At 40.0% G+C, this 23032-nt stretch overlaps 1 protein-coding gene across 1 annotated transcript; it reads right to left on the bottom strand.

Moving 5' to 3' along the window:
• Positions 1–13868: 13868 nt before the first annotated feature.
• On the bottom strand, positions 13869–21360 carry LOC123987290 (adenosine receptor A1-like). The gene is made up of 3 exons (XM_046076038.1): positions 20463–21360; positions 17408–17702; positions 13869–16970 (listed from the first exon to the last, which is right to left on the bottom strand). Exons 1-3 carry the CDS (start codon positions 20801–20803, stop codon positions 16587–16589), a joined length of 1020 nt encoding a protein of 339 aa, XP_045931994.1. The 5' UTR covers positions 20804–21360; the 3' UTR covers positions 13869–16586.
• Positions 21361–23032: the final 1672 nt, after the last annotated feature.

Below are 23032 nucleotides of genomic sequence, written 5' to 3'. Positions count from 1 at the left end.
CTGCTCAGCAGGCTTCACTCTATTATTTGAACACTTGTTCAGCAGATAACAGCAGACAAAGTGGACACAATAACACACTAAAGGTAGTATTTCACACAGAAATATATGCACATTAGTTGTTTTTTAAAAGGAATGATTGAGAAATTTAGAGGAGATAGGGAGTAAAGATGACAATTTAAAACCAGGACCAAGTGTTTTGTTAAAACTTCAAGGATAACAAGCACAAAGGTGAAATAAGTTGGAATAATGCAGAATGACATGCTGGTAACCATCGCTATCACTAGCACCAGCATTGGAGGAATATCGACACCACCTGCAACTATTGATCAGGTGTTTCATTACACACAGCCAGATGAGAGGATCCCAGCTAAGCTGAAAATAATTGAAAGCCTCTCTTCTCTGGTTTCTCATTTCCTCTGAATGCTGATTTAAAAGCCACGAAATGACTCCCTTTGGTCCTACAACCATGTACCCAGAAAATAAACTGATGCTGCTGGCAGCAGCACTAACACCATCCACTCTCAAACCAGCTTCATTTTATGGTGATACCACAGCGAAGGCACTCTCAATTTAACATTAAACGGTGATGGTGTCAAGGTTTTACCTGATTCACCCCGTACCTCCACTAGTCCATCAATCTCCTCTCATGCCTCTTACTGTATGTCTAGGTGTCCTTGAGCAAGACACTGATAGCCTAATGTGCCTTCACAAGAATATCTATTGGGTCTATTGGTATCCATGTTGTCTTTACATCAGCTACCATTTCAAATTCTTAAATGAGTTTCCAGACATTGCATTTTACTTCTGCTTTTTAATTGGTTTCACTTACTAATGAGACCGTTTTTCCTTACCCTAGCAAATTTTTTCCTGTTAAAGGTTTCTGAAGGTTTTCACTGAAGAGGCTCAAAACTCTATGTGTTGCTGTTATAATTTCACAAATAAGTAAACCAAATTAATTCTGTGATCTCTTCATAATGTAGTTGGAGTTATATTCAATGTCATATTCAATCTTCATATTTGCATGATGACCAGTCCGACCCATGGGTACTGTTGCATAGCACCTCTTCCTGCATCAATGGATGTAGTGTGGGATAACGTTTGGTAGTCCTGTTATGGACAAGTAAATGAGCTTTGATGATATTAATTTAATGTGCGACTTGGAAACCCAATGTGTGTGTGTGTGTGTGTGTGTGTGTATGCCATCACACTGACTTTAGTGTGTCAGACAATCAGGAAGTGACTGTGACATCCCTGCTGATTATCCTGGTGCATGATTCCTAATCAAGACTTTATTCTTGAGGAAATGGAATTGCATGACTGGGAAACCCAATTTTCATCTCATTTTCTGACATACCAGAGTAGCCTACAGTGTGTGGATGAACCACTGTTTTCATCTTCCCTGACAGTCTGCTCCCAGCATAGGTGCTATTTGTCTTGGCTACTAAAAGATTTATAAAAACTAAAACAGATTCACTCATACTTTAAATTAGTCTGACTTGGCTTGTGACACAATTCAAAATCTGGGTTATTATTAATTAATCTTAGTTTTAGGATTATTAGTGTTGACAGAGATCCAGCAAGAGACACTTTTAATCACCCGATAGTATCAGAACTGAATAATTTATTTTATGCCTCTGGCCTACAGTGGAGGTCACTGCACAAAGGCAAAAGCACACATGCACATGCATAGTTGGTTCAGTTTGTAGACAAGTCATTTTTGGATCGAGATGTAAATACTCCGTGATAATGGTGATTGAACCAGTCAGTTTGATGATGAAAAACATTTGTTAGTGTCTATGCGTTTTGTGTTACAGTGGTCTTACGGTGCTGCTTGCTGTGCATGTACTCATCTTGATATGTGTGCACAGCAGGTTCTTCCCGATACACGTGACCACCTGTCATAATTGGGCATGTAAATAATCCAGATGCTATGGGAAAAGTAAAATTGTTGTGGTGATCCCCTTCATTTTATTTTCACTGTCACAGTGTATGTGTGAATGAGGGTGGGGTGGCGCACTTCTAAGACCTACATTAGTGGGTGAATGTCGCCATCTCCTGGAGAAGGTGGGGGTTGACCGTCCCTCGGGTGATTGTTTGTAAAATCTGGTTAAAAATATTTAATTGTATTTTTGCACCCCTTCCTTTATTTTATTTTCTTACCTCATTTGTATCCTTTATGTGTTTATAAAGTAATTATCATACATCAAACTTGTGTTTGCTATGTCATATTGGACATTTTAATGGTACAAGTTGTCGGGGTTACTTGTGTGATGGGATTTTGTTGAAATATATCGAACTGTATTTCAAATTGTATTTAAAAAAACTAATAAAAGTAGTCAAATGATAAAGTCTTGAGTATACTTCCGGCCTGGCTTTCAGAAATAATTTATGTTGCCAGTGCTCTGCGTGGAGTTCCCCTGATGGGAGCAACAAAAATAACATTAGCATATGAGAGTCAGTAGCGTCTGTGAGCTACTGTTTCTATCTGTCATTCAAAGTTACTGTCTTAGCATCTTAACACTCGCTTAACCAACAAAATTAACTTTTTATAATGTATATCTTCTTTTTATTTAGAGACAAACACCTAGCTACTTTTTGAGCTGCATTTGCAGAATAACAATAATGTTGTCACTTGCAATAATTATCAGGCTTCAGACTGGATGTAGTTTTAGTCAGTTTTATTACAGTTCATTAAGGAGGTTTAAATCAAGGGCAACTGGACTCCTTTGACAATACTTGAAGATGTTTTGCCTCTCATCCAAGGAGCTTCTTCAGTACTGACTGACTGATTTAACCTATGGTGTCATTATCAAAGCGTTAGATACCATTTGTTTGTTAGTGCTCCTGGCTGTTGAAACGGCTGTAGTTGGAGTCACGTGAGGCCAAGTCTGAACGACTGCCATTAGCCGTTCGGTAGATAACAGCAGATGAAGTGGTATTCTGCACAAAAATATACACACGTTTCTAAGAAGGAGTAAAAAAGAAATTAAGAGGAGGCGGAGTAAAGATGACAATTTAAAACCAGGAACACTTGCTTTATAAAAACAGAAAAGATCACCACCACAAATGTGGTGAAGGGCCGGCAATGTAGGAGGGGGATAGGTGTTGTCTTAGCGCTCCCCCTCCGTTAAGTGATGGCCTCTTTCACTCCTCTTTCAAACCATCTGTCCTCCCGGTTCAAAATATGAACACTGTCAAAGGGTCCTATGTTCCCAGGGTCTCTGCATGTGGCCTCAGTCCACTAAAGCTCTTGGTATCATTCCTGTTCCCAAGGTCCTATGTTCCCCAGATTTATATTGCACATAATGGGAACATGACAAAGGGTCCTATGTTCCCAGGGTCCTATTTTCCCCAGTTCTAGGGTTAGGGCGTTAGAGAAGATAGGTCCCTGGGAACATGGATACACTCCGGAGGTCTTTGTAATATTCATGGCCCAATATTGGTGCTGATACCTGGAAATAAGCCAGATGTTCAGGCTTCCTCCTGTGGCGGAGGAAGCATAGGCCTAGTTAACCTGTACAATTACAGGCTTCCTCTTACAAATTGCTAAAATAAACACACTAAAAGGCACATATTGATTTGATTTTCCTCGCCTCAATGTAGAGCTATATAGCCACCATTTCAACTGAACAAACAGATGGCCAAATGGTGTATTTCCCTCAGCTCTGGTACATGCATACATTTGCTGTCATCTGCAGAACCTGCTTCTTCTTCTGTTTTTTTTTTTTTTTACATAGATCCAAAAATTTATAAATGATTGAGGTTGAAATTACAGTTGCGTGGCCAATTTTTGAAAAACTGAATGCAAAACCTACAAGTGAGCTGTGAGTTTCTTTATATAGCCTAGGGCTGTGGAGAAAGAGAAAGAAAGAAAGCACACCGGAAGAGTAACCGCCCCTCCGGCCTCCTCTTACGGCTGCGCGCTCTCTCAGATGTTCTTGTGTAACAATGGCTCCAACTGAAAGTACAGTCGAGTGGCAAACAGCTGAAATAATTAAATATCTGTTTGACGACGAGGAAGATATTAAAGGTCGTAAATTAGATGCTTGCCTGGAGACTGACAGTGGGGGTTAGTTCGGCGTTTTATTCGTGAAGGATATAATGTGCTAATGTGTGTGTGTGAGAAAGAGAGTCCTAACACCGTCTGTACAGTGTCGGTGCAACGTCAGCTAACGTTACAGTAAGAGCATATTCATTTTCAGACACCAACGATATATGCTTCTGTGTTTATTTTTTAGATGCTTTTGACCCTGTTTTGATAGCTGATAAACTGAGATGTGTGGCTGATGCCCTGAACGACGACTACAAATTTAAAGCTGCACTGAGTGACCTGAAGCAAGCAGCAGCCCAAGAGGTACACACACACACTGATAATACTTTATATCTTAATCCACCAATGGCATTCACATGTTTAGAGGTTATGTATATTCTTTCACACTTATGGGTAGAGGAAGCACTGTTTGCTTTCTACTTGTTGTAGCCAAAATGTAGCGTCTTTACCAGCTATCTGCTATCTGCTATCCCACACACACACACTGATAATTTTTTATATCTTAATCCACCAGTGGCATTCATAAGATAAGAGGTTATGTATATTCTTTAGTTTTGGGAAACTACAGTTGATGATTTTGTTGTGTGACCGCAAACAGGTTGAAATATAGTTTCACTAGTAATGACAGCAATACTAGACAATGTGTTACAGTATCAGTTCACCAACTCATTTCTTTCCAGGGTTTCTCAGCTATGCACATACTTGTAGTTTTATCTTTCCATGTTTTGAGGCAGTTCTCATAGAAACAATTTTGTAACTTTTGACACTAAGGGATGGGGCTGTTCCTGGAAAGACACTCTGCTGGTAAACTCTGTTGGAAATGTAATTTTCAGCTTGAAATTACATTAATTGTACCAGGGGTGATGGCAAAAATCTCAGAAATTGAGATTTCAGAACCTGAGCGCCACTGCCAGATACCAGATTACCTCTTGTAATCTGGGTGAAATGACTCTGTACAACACATTTATTTAAATCTTCATCAAGGTATTTATCTACTGCTTGAACTAGGAAAGAGTCATCTCTCAACTCTTTTGCCTGTCCCCGTAGCCATGTCGGCTATTTTAGCTTCAGTTCCCAAAACTTAACCGAACTCTGGTTGTGTGCCCTGTATGGATATTGTAGGAAAAATCAATTAAAAAGCGATTACTATGGCTGGTCAAGATACAATGCATGTCTATCATATCTACATTTCTTGTCAGAATTGTGGTAAAAGATCAAGAAAAACTCATTACACTGCACTGTGGCTGACTTGCCTCAGGCACCAGTACCTCAATACTGCATGAATTTTTACTTCTGGAATATTTCAGAAAAATATTAAACAGGTGTAAAAGAGAACAAACAAAATTTGGAAATACATCCAACATTAAGCCAGAAAGTGTTTTTCCATTTCCAGACTTTTAAAAGGAGTTGACTGGAGAGTTAAAGGTGGATGTCTTCATGTCTACTATGATGTCTTTCATATTGAATTTCCTGCCCTATCTCATCTCTCCTCAGGCCGTAGAAGCAGCGTTTAGCAATGGCGTGGATGTCTTGTGTCAGACTTATATCGCTCAGAGAGCTGAAGTGGCTCCAGAGATGCAGCTGATCAGGGCCTCGGTGACCTTCGGGCTTTATGTCAAGAAATCGTGCCCAGAGCTGAAAAATCAAATCCAAAGTGCCATGACTGCATTCCTTAACAGGCGTGTTGGCACATGGGTGACTAAGCAAGGTGGATGGGTAAGAAAGCTTTACTTGTTTTTTGCACTTGCACAGGTCCAATTGCTGTTACAGTACTACTAAACAGAAATAACAAAGTATATCAATTCACTCTAATTGCATTTTAATTTGATCAAAGTGCAGCATCTTAGGCATATTATTATATTAGATTGTTGCAAGGGTCAAGCACCAGTACTTTGCACCTGATGATATTTATGACATCTATTTGTATACACCAAACCCAGTGGTGCAAGCATTGCAAATACTGCGCAAAGTAAATGTTGTCAACCCAGGATGTTACCTTTTCACATTGTTCCACCACAGGGAATATATTTTTATGAACAACTTATGATAACAATTTAATGTAATTTATGAAATTGTGCAATATAAATGAAATTCATTTATTTCATAAACATAACTGAAATTTCACCAACAATGTTAGGTGGAGAATAAGAAGATTTCAATCAGACATTTGGTGTCTTTGAATCTTCAAAAATAAAACCTTTTTTTATTTTCATCATTGAATGCCTTTTTCAGTCACCACAGATGAGTTTCTTTTTCTTGTCATTACCCTCTCTCATCTTACAAGAAATCATTATGTAGTCACAGTGCTTCCTCTTCCATTGTTTTTTCAAACTATCTTGCCTGATTGGACATTGAATGACTGAAACAATAGTGCACCATGATGTCATACCATTGCGCTTACCACTTCCTTGATGTTGCCCTATCAGTTTAAGTCTTATGCAATGACACAGCAGTTAACTTGTTTAACCTGCGGCATCAGGCTGATTTAAATACACCTGACTACTTTGACTTTAAAGGAAATAGATTGGGAACTCTTGTCGTGGATGAATTTTCAAATCAGGAAGTTCATAATCTGTTTTGATTAGATTAAGCTTTAGCTTCCAGCTGTCAGAGAAAATGATTCGCACCTAGCTCGACTTTTGCAGCGTAATAACGCAGCCTCATCCAGCAAGGCGCTAGAATATGTGTAACTACACATTCTTGGTACAATACTTTTGTGAAATGTTTACCTGGCATTTATCTCAAACACAGATAAAATTATATTACCATGACATTCTAGAGTTGTAAATTCCTTCCTTCTTAGAGTGTTATAAAACTGCTGTGCACTATGTGTTTCAAAGTCTGATAAGTCTTACTCATTGATCTATCACACAAACTGGATTTCCTTGATCATATTTGTTTGTATCACATCCCACCAATGAGGGTTTGGTGATTAACATGTATTTTTAGTCATTTCAAATTGAAATTTACCAGATGTACAGTGCTACTTTTAGAATGTGTACATACTGTGTAATACAGTACTGCATTAACACTGCAGCCAATATACACTAAAACCAACCATTAGTATATTTGCATTACGAAACGTTAGTGTTCAGAGTCATCTGCACAATGTAATTTGTTTTATCCACACATTGAGGGAACCATGCAGTTAAAGCAAATCAGTAAAAACAGAACTACATCTGCACCCTGCACCCTTACGTTGTAGTCTTATGAGTCACATGTCCGGTTTTATTCTGAGTGACTGAGTTTTTTGCCAATCTGTAATTTGGTTTCTTTGGTTTCTTTCAGGATAAAGTAAACGTCTGAGACTGAATCTTGCCAAAGCAACCTCTCTGTAATTAAGTTGACCGCCTGAACAACAGTGTTTCCAGCAGACAACCTTGTGGAGCAGCTGTATCAATCTGTAATCTGTCTGTTCAGGCTTCCCTTATCACAAAGGCGGGCATCTGCTCACACACTAAACCTCTTCATTAGAATTTCATAGAGCTTTCACATGGAGTTTCTGTTTTAGACAATCTGGCACTAACCCCATGTTGTAGTTATATATGTGTGCAAGTCACAAGTTAGTGCAATCGTGCATTAGCACAGTTTATGGAAGTTGATAAAATGGATTACAACTGTTTCACTTCCCTCTGACTTGCACTCCATGCACTGGTTGATAAATAAAGCAAACAAAAATTTGACAAAAAATCCCTTTCTTTTTCATAAATCTAATGTTAACCAGAAGACCATCATGATGCTACTAAATTTATTCTGTACTACATCGTTGTTTACACAAAAAAAATCTAGATTGTCTTTAGAGTAGCCTACACCGTAATTTTTTTAAATTTATTTTCATTCATGTGGGTTATTCTATTGAGCATCTGCATTTCTTACTAAATGAAACATTAATTTAATAATAATTGCATTTAATTTTGCAGACGGGTCTCTTTTTGCTTGCCTTCTTATATACAATTCCAACTGTCAACAACAACACTGTAAAATGTTCATGTTTGGCATCTAGGGGGTATTTGATCAGGATATGTAAATTTTGGGTGCTGAATCAAGCTGAGATTTCAACATGAATGTGTTTTTCTGACTTTTCCCATCAAAAATACGGGTATTATGTGTCTTAAACTTTAGACTAAAAAAAGGGAACCGTTGCTTTTTGTAATTTTATAAATGATTTCAATAAAAATATGAAAAATTGAAAATCATGTGTGTATTATTACATTTTGGATGTGGCATTAAGATATTTTATGCTTTTAAAATATAAAGGAGTATCATGTAGCATTTTATAAACAAAATAAAATGCTAATAAGTTATATGCAAACCTGCCACAAATATGGAGACAAGCTCATATGCTTTCAGAGTAAGAAGTATAACTGTTGGTGCAGCTTTGCCTGGTTTTAAAATAGAGCCTGAGTAATTAAGAAACACACCGCAACATAACATGCTATAAGAAGACGTCCTGTTCTAATGCATCTTCATCAGCTGCTTTAGTCCATTGACCAAGGACACCCATGTACTGTAGAGACTGGATATTGATACTGGAAGTATTTCCCTGAAATTATAGCTCTTTCAGTATGCCTGTTGTGTCAAATGGGTGGAATTTGTCAGTCAAAATATATGCAGATTAAATCATTTCACATTTTTTATATAAAAAATTTGGCAAACCTTACCTAAAAGTAATAACTCATTAAAGCTGGAGTAGACAAAGTTGGAGAACATCACTTTAACTCATTCAGCTGATGCTTTTATCCAAAGCCACTTACTAAGGGCACATTTGCTTACACACTGTGGCCATATCAGATCACCTCCGAATGTGATCTGAGGGATCAGTTCTCAATGCATCCTCAATGTGTCTTTGGTGCATTTACACCCACTTAGAGCAGTCCACTTTTAAACGGCTCACACAAGACACATTTTAATGTGTGAAGAAGGTACTTCTAACCATCTTAGTTTAGTGTGTTAGCATGCTAACATGGTAATTAGCTTTACAGTTTTTCTCGATTGTTGAGTTAAGCTTAATGAAACTGGGATCAACTTGATCTTCATTATCACCTTCTTAGCACAGCAGATGTGAAAATGTGTTAACTTTTTCCTTTTTCTCACACCCTTTTTCAGACAGTTATCTTGATCTCATAGAAAGATCTCAAACTATTTGATTAACTGTGTTGAAAAAACAGAAAACATCTATTCACAACTGATTTTAAAAAAGATGCCACTTCTGTGTTTTTATTTGCAGGCGTGGATCAGAGAGACCAAAGGCTGTATGGAAAGTAGAGGTCATGACAGACATGTCAAAGGAAGTGGAATTTGCAGGTGTGGTGGAGTAGTCGCAGTAGGAAGAGAGATAGAGTTCAAGTTTCAAATGAAAATCAGGTAACAATGATAGTACTGACCATGCTATCAATTATGGCTTATTTTTTAGCACTGTGGCGTCTATTGTCAGACTTTCATAAAGAGAAATGGTAACTCACATCGTTACTATGTATCATAGGTGTCATTTACACTGGGGACGTGGGGACATGTCCCCACCACATTTTGAAATAGCTGATTTTGTTCCCATAACTTTTTGAAAGCGTTTGTTAAAAATGTTCTGGATAATAGCTTGCAACAACAACTAACAAATGAAAATGCTTTGCGAAAGGTGTGTTTGCACAAAAAGAAAACTTGCAATACAATTTAAAAATAGAAGAAACAAATTGTCCAAAAAAGTAACTTAAGCTATATATATATATAAGCTGCATCATATTCTGTTATATTTCTATATTAATGAATTGTCACCTGCCCGCTTAATTTTTTGTTTCCCTTTATATAAATAAATACATTTCCACCATAGATTGGAGCAAGAACTGTTTCTGGGGGAAGACCCCCACTCATATAGCTCAGCATTTCATATTTCTTCACAATAGTGTTAAAAATCTTCTCGTATAGTTCTCGTGCATCCTCACGTCTCGTGACCCGTGTATCACCCCTCTAATCTGAACCCTTATGTCCCCACCACTTTGTAACACAAAGTGGCACTCTTGCTGTGTACCACTGTGTTTTTCAGCTTTACTGTATTGCCCTGTTGGCAGAACAAACTGTGTCTACAGTAATGTACTTGTTTAATTAAACACATTTATGTGACAATCATAAGGTCAATTTTGACATGGTTTTTGTATTTCACAGTATTACAGTTTTTCAACAGGGCATCTAAAAAAAAGTGTAAAAGGTGCAGGTGCAGAGTGCAGCAGGGTTTGTTATCTCTAGTGATGTTTTAACACTGTCTCGCAGCCGCCTCACCAAGCAGGAGTTGGCTCTTGCACCTTCTGTGGGGTGGTTGGCATAAGAAACCGCTCTTCCATCAACCTAGGGCAGAGCCTTGCAGGGTTTTCATGTGGGCACCTCATCTCTGTTTTTTCGATTGGCCCTTGACACCTCCGAGGGGCTTGACAGTAGAACCAGCTTCCTGGAACCACCCCCTCAGTCTCTCAGGTGTCACCAACTCCTCTCCCCTGCCAGCCTGAATGCGTCACTCCTCACCCCTTTTCAACCAGAGCCATCTGAATGCAGTCTCTGGCCGCTTCCTAGAGATCCCAGAGATTTCCATCGTACACAGTCCCACCAAGTGCAGCTGCCCTGCTGGCTCACAGCCACTGCTCTGGCCTGTCTTGACTCTTCCTCTACTGCCTGGATTTCCCTCTGTACCATTCCCCTCCGCTCTCTTCACTTACATACATCCAACTTGAGGTGGACATGAATGTGCATACCAAATGACCTGGTAATTCATTCAACAGCTGTCAAAACATTTCATTCAAAGCCACAAATGTCCACCTCATGGTGGCACTAGAGGAAAGTTTGTCAGGGAACAAATACTACTTGATAATTTTCAAGCAAATCACAAGCATTTGTAGGTCAGTAATCGGCAAAAATATTTAGCTCCAACTCCTTTTCGTATATCATTGTTAGAGAGCCTGATGTTGATTTCTGATCTTGAGAGAACTTACACTCCCAGTTCCCATGTGTCCAGCTTCCGTGTACTGAATATTTTCACACATGCAGTTTCCACACTGCTCCAACATGTTTTACCTCTTGTGCCAAACATGTGATTCAACGTGTTTCTGTAGAAGTATTTCCTCTAGCATCTGCCTCATTATTTAAAGGAATATGAATACAAGCAATGCTTCCCAGACTGTAACATTTTAATCAGGTGAATTCTGTTGGGCATTAGGGAGTGGGAGCAACTTAAGATGGAAACATTTAATTCAGAGGAGGAAAACAAGGCCTGCAGATGACTAGCGATATGAGAAATGTCATGCCTAACAAATATGTTTTGTGTTCCTGTCTGAGGACAGCCTATCTGTTGTTTGGGAAAGGTTGTTCTTTTACCATGTACTGTATATACTACTATGTACTATAAAACACTTATATTAATACCCCAGGCTTTTATTTGCTTCAATCAATGAAACCCACCCTGCCTATATTTTGGACAGGCTTCAATAAGAGACAGGCCAGTATGAATATTACTTATCTAAAAATTAGGCTTTCTTCATCTCTCTTATTTACCATGCAAGTAAGTCTTTGTTTCCATAAAATTACTGACCGATTAAATTGTGGAGACTCTAACCAGTCTAACGATGAGTAGCATGTCCATATTGACACTTAAACATTTATTTTTATTTGTATGTGCAATCTAAGTAGCTTAGAACTAGCTTAAGCAGGTGACCCAGTGGGCTTTAAGAGGTTTTAGACATTCAAATAAATTTTATCACAACAGAGCAGGTGTCTAATTGCGTTTCTTTGTCAAAACATGTAGCCACACCAGGCCAGTAAGAGGGGCAGGAGTCTAACTGAGACTAGGCTTTTAAATTAAGTTTAACAGGATATATAATATGTATAGGTATGTATAAATGTTTTCCAAAACTATAAGAGGATCATTTTCTAACATTGGTAGAAAAATGTTTAGATGACAGGTTAAATGACACAGGGACTATTTACTCTCTTCTTCATTGTCTTCATAAATTAGTCACACAAATAAGTTTTTGCATTTTTTTCTTTTACATCTAGTAGTACTGTTTTGTCTGTGAATCTCCAACATCCAAAGGAAAATGTTATCTTGGTTTCAGATATAAACTTTCCATTGCCCTCTGCTGCCTCATATTGTCACAAACATCCCCAGCTCATTAACTTTACTTTAGTTGGTCTGTTATTTTGATGTAGTTCGCTCCTGTCATTTCAGATTCCAGTTCCTTCTCCTTCCTGATCATCACCTCGCTCCTGTCGTTGTTCCTGTCTAGTTTTGATTAATTTGTGTCTGTTTTGCTTAATTTCGAGACGTTCTTCTGCCTATCGATTTTGAATTTGTTTGCCTTTCGTGCTTTGAAAGACAAGAGGAAACAGGCGAAGCAGTGTCAAGACCATAGACTGCATAAAGGTCAAGACATGAATGTAACAGAATCAAAACTAACCAGGGGCCGCTGGAATGCTAGGCTAATACTACAAGCAATCTAGCAAAAAAAAACAGTGCATAGGGGCTGGTATACAGTAAGTGCACAGATAATGAGCTGCAGGTGAGGAGCTGGGTCAGGCAGAGAGAGAGTTAGTGAATTTAGCTGTGGAGATTTGTGACACATATGTTGTTTCACTATTTGCATATTTACTATTTGCAGTAACCAGCAGACTGACCACTTTCAATCACTAGATGCCAGTGTGAAAATGTGCGTTTGACTTCATGCGGCGCTGCGCAGCGATGACTTAACGTGATGCACGCTGGACTTACAATAAGGCATGCTGGTTAGAAATTGTGTCCGACATTCGCCGACGTCACCATGTCGCATTACATTAAAACCTCGCGGGAGCAAGGCGGCTGCAGTTGCTTTCCCCCGGCTGCACCATGTTGGTACCACACTTTTGCCTGGTCTCGCGGCATTTTTCTCACAGTAAGCTCAGGCAGGTAGAATGTGTCCGACTTGACGGCGCCGTTTTTATTCCCCGCTCCTGCAGTAACCTGGATCAAGTCGGCGAGAGTCAGCCGCCGTCATGTCGAACGCACATACCACCCATATTTTAAAACCAGCCATAGCAATTTTTATAAACAGTCTTTGATGGCAATATCATGTGCATGACGGAGAGGGCAGTTTGTGATTGTAAGGGACAAAAAGACCCAGACAGGCCCCAGACTAAATTTTATATGGTGCTTGCAAGAGTTTTTGTTTTCTGTTTTTCTCTGTCATGAGCACGGATCCTGCAGTGCACACTGGGCTGTAAAGGCATCTGACTGTAGATGTTCACCTCTGCAAGGAAGGTGCAAAGTCAAAGGTGTGAGAAAAATCTCTCTTACAGTTTTTACACAGCACACACCTTATACCGTCTTCACAGAACACTTCATCTGATTAGCTTGCTCTGCATTTGATTTAAAGTGATACACAGCCATTGCATTCTTGGTCTAGCTGTAGCTGATATTAATGACCACTCCCGAAGTGGAGTTGTTTGCACAGTGACACCTCTCCCTGTGCTGCTGTTGGCCTGTCTGCATCAACTCCACACTAACTCTGTGAGACACACAGGGGAATCCATCTGGGAGGCAGATCCACAGCTGAAGGCTTTACAGGGTGAAGAAGGAAAATGATCTTTGACACCAGAAGGAAGTGGAATCCATTTTCCCCATTTAATAGGGTGGACATTTCCAACAGACACTGTGCATACCCATACCAGTCTGTATTTCCATTTTAAATGTACAACAACCAAGGTGGTATTCTTCATTTAGAATAAGTACTAACACACCTCAATGATATATGTAAGTGTATTTTCCAACAGCACAGAAGTTAACGCCATCTGCATTGACACAATGTACACATTCAGCCAAGATTAAGAGTCCACTTTCTGTGTTTTGACTCTCTCATTTGACCTATTTATTCACTTATTCCTTCATTATTACAGAATCACAAAACAGCTCACCATATTACTGCTCTGAGCCTCCAGGACTATTACAGTGTCTACATGTACAATATCTATGCATTAGATTGCCTTTTGATATTGTTAATGTACATCTGAGAATATTGCACAAATCATGTTTCATTTATCACACTTCCTCAGTAAAGGTAAACAAAACTTAAAGCCACTATGTCAGAACTAAAAATGTTAGACTTTGGCGCCCCCTGTGCTAGTATCAAAAAAGACACTGTGTTAGACATGAATGAGCCGAAAACAACACACAAACTTTGCACCATTTTTCTAATGGATTGTCAGATTTTTCTTAAATATGCCAAAATATCTTATAAAATTGTACAATTCTATAACTGCTTTAAAAACATTTCACATAAGCACAAAGTAAGAAAAGAATCACATGGACACTTTATCACAAGCAGGAAATACAGTTAGCACATTTGTCTGATAAAAATGTGTGTGTCTGTGTGTGTACTGTATTTGTTGTAACACACAGTGCCACAACAAGTTAGGACAGAGATCACCATGGTCATATTAACACTGACAGGCCTGTTTATTGGATAGGAAAGCATCAGGGCAGCCTTGATGTCTCGAGATGTAAACTCTTGATGAATTCCTCAGCTGCACTCTCACCTTCTGGTTCCCTTGTAAACAGAACAATCCCTCCACCGTGCCCCACCTCGCCCCTGGACTCCTATACCCTCATAACCTCCTGTGCTTATTCACACGCAAGCACACTCTCTGCTGAGTGCCAGAAGGTTAATATGTGCACACAAAAAAATGGCCACCCACCACTGATGGGTTTAGCCTTGATACAGAGAATCACTTGGAGAAAGCAAGATGCTATTTCTGTTGAATAGCGTAGTGTAGAGTGGGTTTTGATGCCTCCACCAGCTAATGCGCATGCAGCATTATGAAGGGCTTACCATATTCTTTTAATTTTTGCTTACTCTTCTGTCTCCATTTATCGATGCCATTAAAAAAAAATCTAATAAAAAGCTTGGAGGAGTGATTTCCCAGTCTTCTCACTCAATCAACAGCTGTAAGAGGACATGTCAGAGATAAAGAGCTGTTTGCTCAAGAGGTAAATTTTATACAGTATCTTCCATTAACATATATATATATATTAGTTACATACAGTACATATTAGAAGTGTCAGCAGTCCCATTTCAACATGTATCATGTAAAATCTCTCTCATTTTAAAGGGCAACACCAATCAGTATAAGTCAGCCCTGTAACAAAATAATGACAGGGAGAATGTGATGATACTACATTACCTTCGCCACAAAGAATCAGGTGAAAGAATGTGAAAAGGTAACTGAAAACACCTGCGAGCAGTGGAAAGGGCCTGGTGATAGGATTAAAATGATTATCACCAGAGTACCTCAGCTGGTAGAGTGCGTACCATGTACTTAGGCTGAGTCCTTACCGCAGTGACCAGGGTGCAATTGCAACCCTGGTCCTTTACTGCATGTCAACCCATCTCTCCCAACCTCTCTCTTCCACTGTCACTGTCTAATAAAGGCTAAAATGCCAGAAAATTTCGAAGGAAAACAATTATCACCCAGATCAAATTAAGCTCCAACATTATTTAGATTCACAGTCCTGCAAAATAAAAAAACAGGCATAGCTACAATTATATAGTTACTATAGGTGGCTATGGTTTTTACTATTGTCCATGTTAACAGATACATATTAATGAGGAGCATTAAGTAATTTGTCTCCTGCTATTTTCTGCTTGAACTATTGGTCACTCTTCTATTCTATTAATTGTTCTGTCAGTCAAATGGAAACGTAAAAAAAGAAATTTGCCTCACAATCTCACATGCGCTGGATTGCACCACACATCTGTAAAGGCCACGCGTCTAATGACATTAGCACAGTTGGTAAACCAGAGGTTCATCACACCAGAGATCCTGGGTTATAATTCCAAGTGAGTCAATTTTACATTTTCTTTCACCCAATGCAGCCAGCATACAGTATATCCTGTATCCTGGTCCATGTCAAAGCACAAAACGTCCGGCTTACCCACTACTGGTTTACCAGATTTACACTATTAACACAATGCTTTAGTTCCCCTTCATTACATTTTCTGTCCATAAGGCCACAGAACTAAGCATGTAAATGTAGCACATAATACAATGCTTACCTATTTGAAATCATTCACATGAAAAGGGCTATGAGTTTTAGTTCAGGTCAAAAAAACAATACAACATACACTGCTATTGTACTGGATGTGCTCCAGATATACACTTAATGATTCAAGTTCAACAGGTAGGTGTTGAAACTGATGAGAAGCCCCTTATCCCCGTGTGACATGTCATCATTTTGTCAGCTAGGGGAGGAATAAATACTCAGTCTTATTTAAATCAAAGTCTGATTTAGGATGTTTATCCCGTCCCCATGCTGATTTGTCATCCTGTCCTCTTAGAGTGCACTAGATGGAGGAAATCAGTCCAGAATGGAGTTCCCTCATCTCTTTCATCCCTCTGACATCCTTCAATGCAATTAGACGGACCAGTAATCGCACGAGGATGAAAATAAAGCCAGAGTCTTTTCCATTCCATTAACCAGTGGAGTGAAACTTAACAGTTACACAGCAAACCAATTAGTTGCCAAAGGTCACACATCATCATCGTCGTCATCATTCTGCCTCAGCCTCCTCTCATGACTCTGTCCTCTCTGGCTCCCTCTTTGAGGAAGCCGACCGACTGGATCCTGACAAAGCACGTACAGTTTCCAGATTTTCCGGAACGCTGTGCGGAACTTCTTGATGCGGAAAGCGTAAACGATGGGGTTGGCGGCCGAGTTGCCGTGGGTGAGGATGATGGCAATGTATATGAGGTACTCTGGCTTATCGTAGGCAGGGCAAAAGAGTGTGATGCAGTTGAGGATGTGAAGAGGGAGCCAGCTGACCGCGAAGAGGAAAAGAACAAGGGCAAGCGACTTAGCTAGCTTAAGCTCTTTGCCAAAGTAACGGCTGGGGTCGGTGTGGCTAGCTGTCACCTATGGAGAGATAAAGGAGAAGATCATCAGCATAAAAATGTAGCTTTAGTCTAATCAGTTCATTTTAAAGCTAGGGTAGGTAACGTAGAAGAAACTAGTTAGAGACAGCTAGATTTTGAGAGTATACAACTGTAAAAAAATTCCATCCCCTCCCTTCAGGCCTCCCCCCAAATCTACTCCCCCAAAACACATTTCCATGCGCAGTGAGTGCACGGGCAGGTAGGCCAGGCCGTGCTTATTACCTGCAGTCCACAGATTCTGGATTTTTTGCCGAGTATTTGATTTATTGATTGCTATGGAAGTGTAAAGATTTATTTTTATTTGAAATAAATTGCCTACCCCAAGTATATTATGTATATTTAATGGCAAAATGATTGCCTTTTGATTGCTTTATGTCAAACAAAGTGACTAGTTACACAAGAAAAGGAATTCCTCACCTTCTTGTTTAGCTGCTTGTGGATCATGTAGAAAATCTCGACATAGATGGCCAGCATGAGGAGTAGAGGGGGCAGCACCCAGCCAAAGAAGTTGAAGTAGACCATGTAGTCCATGCTGATGACTGTCTCAAACTCGCACTTCACCAAGAGGTCATCCGTGATCAGGGAGCCATTGTCGCGGAGTCGCTGCAGGTTATTCCAGCCCATCATGGGCATGAGGCCCACTATGATGGATACCAGCCAACACAATAACACGGCCATGCCAGCTCGCCGAGGGGTCACCACCCGCTTGTAGCTATGACAACATGGGAGAAGATAAAGTGTTGAGAAAAAAAATCTCACACAGGATGACTGTCTGATTTCCACTGCCTTGTTTTGTTTTCCATTATACTATTTTGCAAAATTAATATCATATTACATTAAATCAAGTGCTTTGACTGTGCTGTATGTCATTTATATATTATCTCTGAAAAATGGTTACACTGTGACACCTTAAATAATATGCAAAATAACAAGAACATCTTGTTTTTAAATCAGTCCAATGCAACATCTAAATCGTTGCAAACAATTTACAAGAAATACTCCCCTTCTGAAGCTAATAATGTTAACTCTTTTTTGGGATTGTATTGTTCCTTAAGGTGACTACGTAACGTTGATGAACAGGTGCAGGGTTTTTTGACCATGCTACTCTTAATATGTAAAAAGAATAATGGGTTATTTCTTCTTTCAAAAGTTATATAATCTTGCTTTAAGGCTGTAGTTTGTGAGGTTTTCGTATTGGACTGAACTTGATTAGCAACTGTTATGGTTATTTTATCCTCTAATAATTTATATTTCTATTTCTGTTTGATCTCCCTTTTCTGGAAACTCCATCCTTGTTCTTAGAAACAAATCAAGCATCGCATAGACACAAGTTAATACATATCAGTTCTTTGGAAGAGGACAACTGTGGGAGTTGTTGCGTGTCTGCAATACTTTGGTATGTTAATGCTATGTCACTCTTCCTGTCTCTCCCACACAACGATCAGCTATGGGACAGGTCAATGAATTAGTCATTGTCGAACCGACATGAATGTTTCGTGTGGTGGTCTGTAATTGTCTACTTCCACCTTCATTTCTACAGAGTGAGCGCTGACTCAATAAGACGAATGGGGTGGGTAAACAATCTCAGTGGCTCATTCTTACTCTCACACTCTCTTGCACATGTGAAGCACATTTTTTCATCATGTCTGCTCCCTTGCTAACCTCGCTATTGCATGCACAGAAACTGTGAAAATGTGCTAGAGCCAAACTGTCACATTTTTCTCTTCTTCTCTCTTTTGCTTTCTCTCAGATGCCTTTCACTCTCAGGAGTACAGCAAGGGGGTGAGGCAGACACAAGACGGATGACTAAATACTGAAAGGATGTTTAAAGAGATCCTGTATGGAGTGGGTCTTCTAGCTCGCCTGACTGTCTGCATGCAGATCAGCTGTCCATCTGCCAAAAATTTTTAGCAGACAGACAGCTTACTTGATTCGACTGTCCTCCATACTTACCTGGGGGATTTCCATTCTCTTCTCCCACCTGCACATCTTATCCTTCAGCTAAGCACACAAGCAATACTTGGGACATTTTCAAATCTCAGACACACCACCCTTATCATGACAGTGTGCTTCCAAACCACCTCTGCTATAAAAAGCAATCAGTGCATGTTTCCCTCTGGAGTCCCAGGGGAGGGGGTGTTTAGGGAGGGGGGTCTCCATTTCTGGCTCACAAAAACACTTACTATTAGACAATAAAATAATATTCACTGGTGTTTGAAATCTGACCATGTCCACATGAGAGTATCTGGCTAAAATTAATTTAATCTCAGATGTTTGACTCCATAATATGTGCTTCTTTTTTGTTTTTGTTTATTTCGTGGGGAAGCACCTGACCACTTTTTCTGCTGTTAATGCCAATCCTGAGGAGATATAGTGCATGACCTGATGCAGAATATGATTTAAGTTTTAAAATATTTAAATAATCAGTATAATACAAGATTTTTACATGACACATGATGTTGTTTTGTCAGTGAGATATTTACTGTTCATTTCCTTATACTGTCACCACAGCAATCCCATATTTCACCACTGTGTGATGAAAAGGGCTGAGCATGCTGATAAATAACAGTAAAGCCAATAATATAGAGAAATACTACATAATATATTTTTACTGTTCCTGTGTAGTGTCACTGCAACCTGTGTTAATGTCTTCTGTGTGACAGAGTGAGGTGTCTATGCGCATGTTTCTTCGTGTGTGTGTGTGGCTGCCAGCTTAAGAATTTATGCAATCCATCAACCAGCCACCATGAGCCTATTGACCAATCATGCATTCTCTGCAAGGATTGACTAGGCTTATTGTTAAATGAGCGAACTTAAAGTGGAAACTTAAATTTTCAGTAAAATTATGGGTGAGGTAAGACCAGAGTGATGATTCACAAGTTGAAGGTGTCTGTTAGCATGCAACAGAAATGCAACATAGGCCTACAGTCTGTCAGAACATCTGTAAGTTTGCAGGACTAGCAGAGTCATGCTTGTGTTATTTATTTATTATGAAAAGACTAATATAAGATTTTAACTCTTTTCAACCCTTTCTGGCCATGGTATTACTTTGTTCCAGTTTACAGCTTTGCCTATTTAAAATTAAGTGAAGTGTGTTAAGTGGTTGAAAAATAAATTACTGAATAAATAATGAATGCCTAAATATAATTTCAATTTCGACGTCATAGCCTTAAAAGTAACTGACTATATCACTGACACACTCAAATTTCCAGTAGAGATGTAATGGAGATGTCAGAGCAGATCAATGTATCCCCACGCTCGGGTTACTGTTAACAAATTAAAACGATTAGGATCACCTTTACACTACACGTTACCGGCATTTATGTTTGGATCTGAAATGAAAATCCTACAGGGCACTGTAACTGTAACCGCTGTGGTGGGTGTCCTTGGTCCGAGCAGGGGACCAGACACAAAGGCTTCTGTAAACGAGACAAGATATTGAAAACTCAGAAGAATTCACCTTTGTGCCTACCTCATGGGTATTTTGACTCGCAGATAGCGGTCGATGGCGATGGCCAGCAGCGCCAGGATTGAACTTTGCGTGAGGACAAGCACTGTGCAGGCGACCAGAAGGCAGCTGTAAAAGTGAGTCTGGAGTCCGATGCTGATGGTTATGGCGAGGGGGATGACAAGAGCCCCGACCGCAATGTCAGCCAAGGCCAGGGAGACGATGAAACAAAACGTGGTGTCTCTCAGAGACCGGTTAATACGCACAGCCAGGACCACCATCACGTTACCTATGACCGACGACAGGGCGATCACCACCTCCATCCCGATGTAGAGGGCTTTAGTGTGAGGCAGACCCGCAGGCATGTTCACTGACACTGGACGAGTGTGCGCTCAGCGGAGAAACAGCTCGAACACGGCGAGGGAGTTCCTTGCTTGAGTTTGTGGGCACCGACTGAGACACCCCGACACCAGTTTCGCATCTTTTATTTCCCCGCAGAGACAGACGTAGTTTCTGTTGATATGAATTATTTTCGGATCCGGTCCAGGACACCAAGCTGCCGAACTTAGTCTCCATACAGTCCCGAGACGGCGATACCGAGAAGAAAGTGGTCCCAGCAGTCCGCCTGGCGGTGGGACAATAGCCTATGGACCCAGGATACTGAATGAGTCACAAGCAGGTTCCCAAAACGCGGATTAACAGTTTGCTCAATGTCAGGCATGTGTCAAAGGTCGGGAAAATAAACAAATTTAGTCCCACATAGGCTAGTGTTATTTCCTGCTGAAACTGAGCCATTTTAAGTATTGTGCACAGTCACTCCATCAGGATACTGTGGGTATGTCCTTTATTTGGACATGATGTAGGCGGCCCAATACAGGCAAATTTCTATTTTTCTCGGAAATGATCCCAGTTTGGACATGGTGACAGTCAGGGAGTTAGTTCAAATTGTTACCCCCTTATCTTCATATTGTAAGTCACATGTGTGACTGAAAGCTCGCCCTTTATGGGAGTGGAAACACTGAGTCCAGAGGAGGAGAAATATCAAACTGACTGGTGACTATGACTGGTGCATTATAGGCAATAGTCATTGTCAAAGATACTTAAAATAACTTAATGGACTGGAAATTACGCTCAAATGTCCACATGCTTTCATCATTTAGACGAAACATAGGTATTTAGACCACTGGGCTCCCAAAAGTGTCAAAGTTAAGTGGGTTTTACCCACCACTACTGTATATCCCTGATGTTTTTCCTCAGTATTTACAGGCTGAAATGATGTGTGGGTAAAAAACTATAAGCCCGTGAAGCTTTGACACTCTGGAGAGGATGGAGGCACAGAAAGGAAACTGGATGAAGACAGATGCTCACATGCTTTCTGTTGGAGGGAGAGAATAAAACAATAGTGGAAAACACCAGGTTGGTATCAGTGAAACAGCAGGACTCAGCTGCAGGACAGATGCACACAAACAAACTTATATAGATGCAAATGAGACTCATAAACAAGATGCATAAAGTCACGTGATCTCATGGCCTGCACATCGGAAGTATGGGCAGTGTTCACAAAGATGCAGTATGGGTAGTGCTTTCATCTGCTTTGTATTTGATTTTCAATCAGGACTGCAGTTTTTGGACAAACTTACCATCTTCCCCAGTTGGAGTGGGAAAAATATACAGACCAACACTCTGGCAACTTCTTCATAGACAGAACAGGACCAGTGTGGAGGCCACGTTCTCTCACCTTGATTACAAGTTTTTCCCCTGAGAATGATTCATGTCTCTCTCTGTCCTCAATCACTCATTTGTCCATATTTCCTCTGAATTTTATCAAGCAAGATCATTTCCCACCACTGTGGATGAAGCCATGGACACTCAACTCATAAGCTGAATTCACTTTTAAATACTTTGCCAGTGTTTAAAAACCTCTCTTTCTGATAAGCTAATACTAAAATTCATTCCTGAGCTGGAAAGAATGCAGAGGGAATGAGGAGATGCCTGAAATACTTTGTCTCTTTAACATAAGAATGTGCAATTCCGTTAAAGTTACACTTTTTACAAACAAAAGGGCAAGTAGTCGGCTCAATAGATGGTAAAAAAAAACTAATTTGTGCTCATTATGTGCTCATATGGTCACTTTATAAAATGTCCAACCAGAGAGAATATTCTGGATCACTGTTACACTACAGTAAGCAGTGCCTATCACACCGTCCCCCCGCGCTGCACTGGGACACTCTGACAACGTAATGGTCCACCTAATTCCTGGATACAGGAAAAATAAATTAAACCTGAGGGGAGGATAAAACAGTGGACTAGTGAAGCTATAGAGGACCTCAGTCAGTGGACTGCACTGACTTAGATGTGTTCAGGACTGCTACTAACAGCCTGGATGTTCCGTCAATAAGGTGGGAGAAGCTAAACGACTGTACTCAGAGACTACAAAACCACTTCTCTGCCAATGACGCCACTGCTGTCTGAACAGGTTTCAGACAGATCACCAGCTATTAACCTAAAGCCCCCAACTCCATTAACGACTCTCGCCTGGCCAACGAGCTGAATCAGTTCTACTGTTCTTTTAAGAGACAATGGGACAGTCCTGA

This window comes from Micropterus dolomieu, linkage group LG18 (genome assembly GCF_021292245.1).
Source record: "Micropterus dolomieu isolate WLL.071019.BEF.003 ecotype Adirondacks linkage group LG18, ASM2129224v1, whole genome shotgun sequence".
Classification (NCBI taxonomy): domain Eukaryota; kingdom Metazoa; phylum Chordata; class Actinopteri; order Centrarchiformes; family Centrarchidae; genus Micropterus; species Micropterus dolomieu.
The sequence above is the reverse complement of the archived record's forward strand: the minus strand, read 5'-3'. Positions and strand labels throughout refer to the sequence as shown.

Excerpts from the sequence above, each read along its gene's own strand:
- LOC123987290 (XM_046076038.1), bottom strand. The coding sequence starts at position 20,803 with ATGCCTGCGGGTCTGCCTCACACTAAAGCCCTCTACATCGGGATGGAG. Across the intron at positions 17,703-20,462 it reads CGAGTCAAAATACCCATGAG|CTACAAGCGGGTGGTGACCC; the intron begins GTAGGCACAAAG and ends ATGTTGTCATAG. Across the intron at positions 16,971-17,407 it reads ACAAGCAGCTAAACAAGAAG|GTGACAGCTAGCCACACCGA; the intron begins GTGAGGAATTCC and ends ATCTCTCCATAG.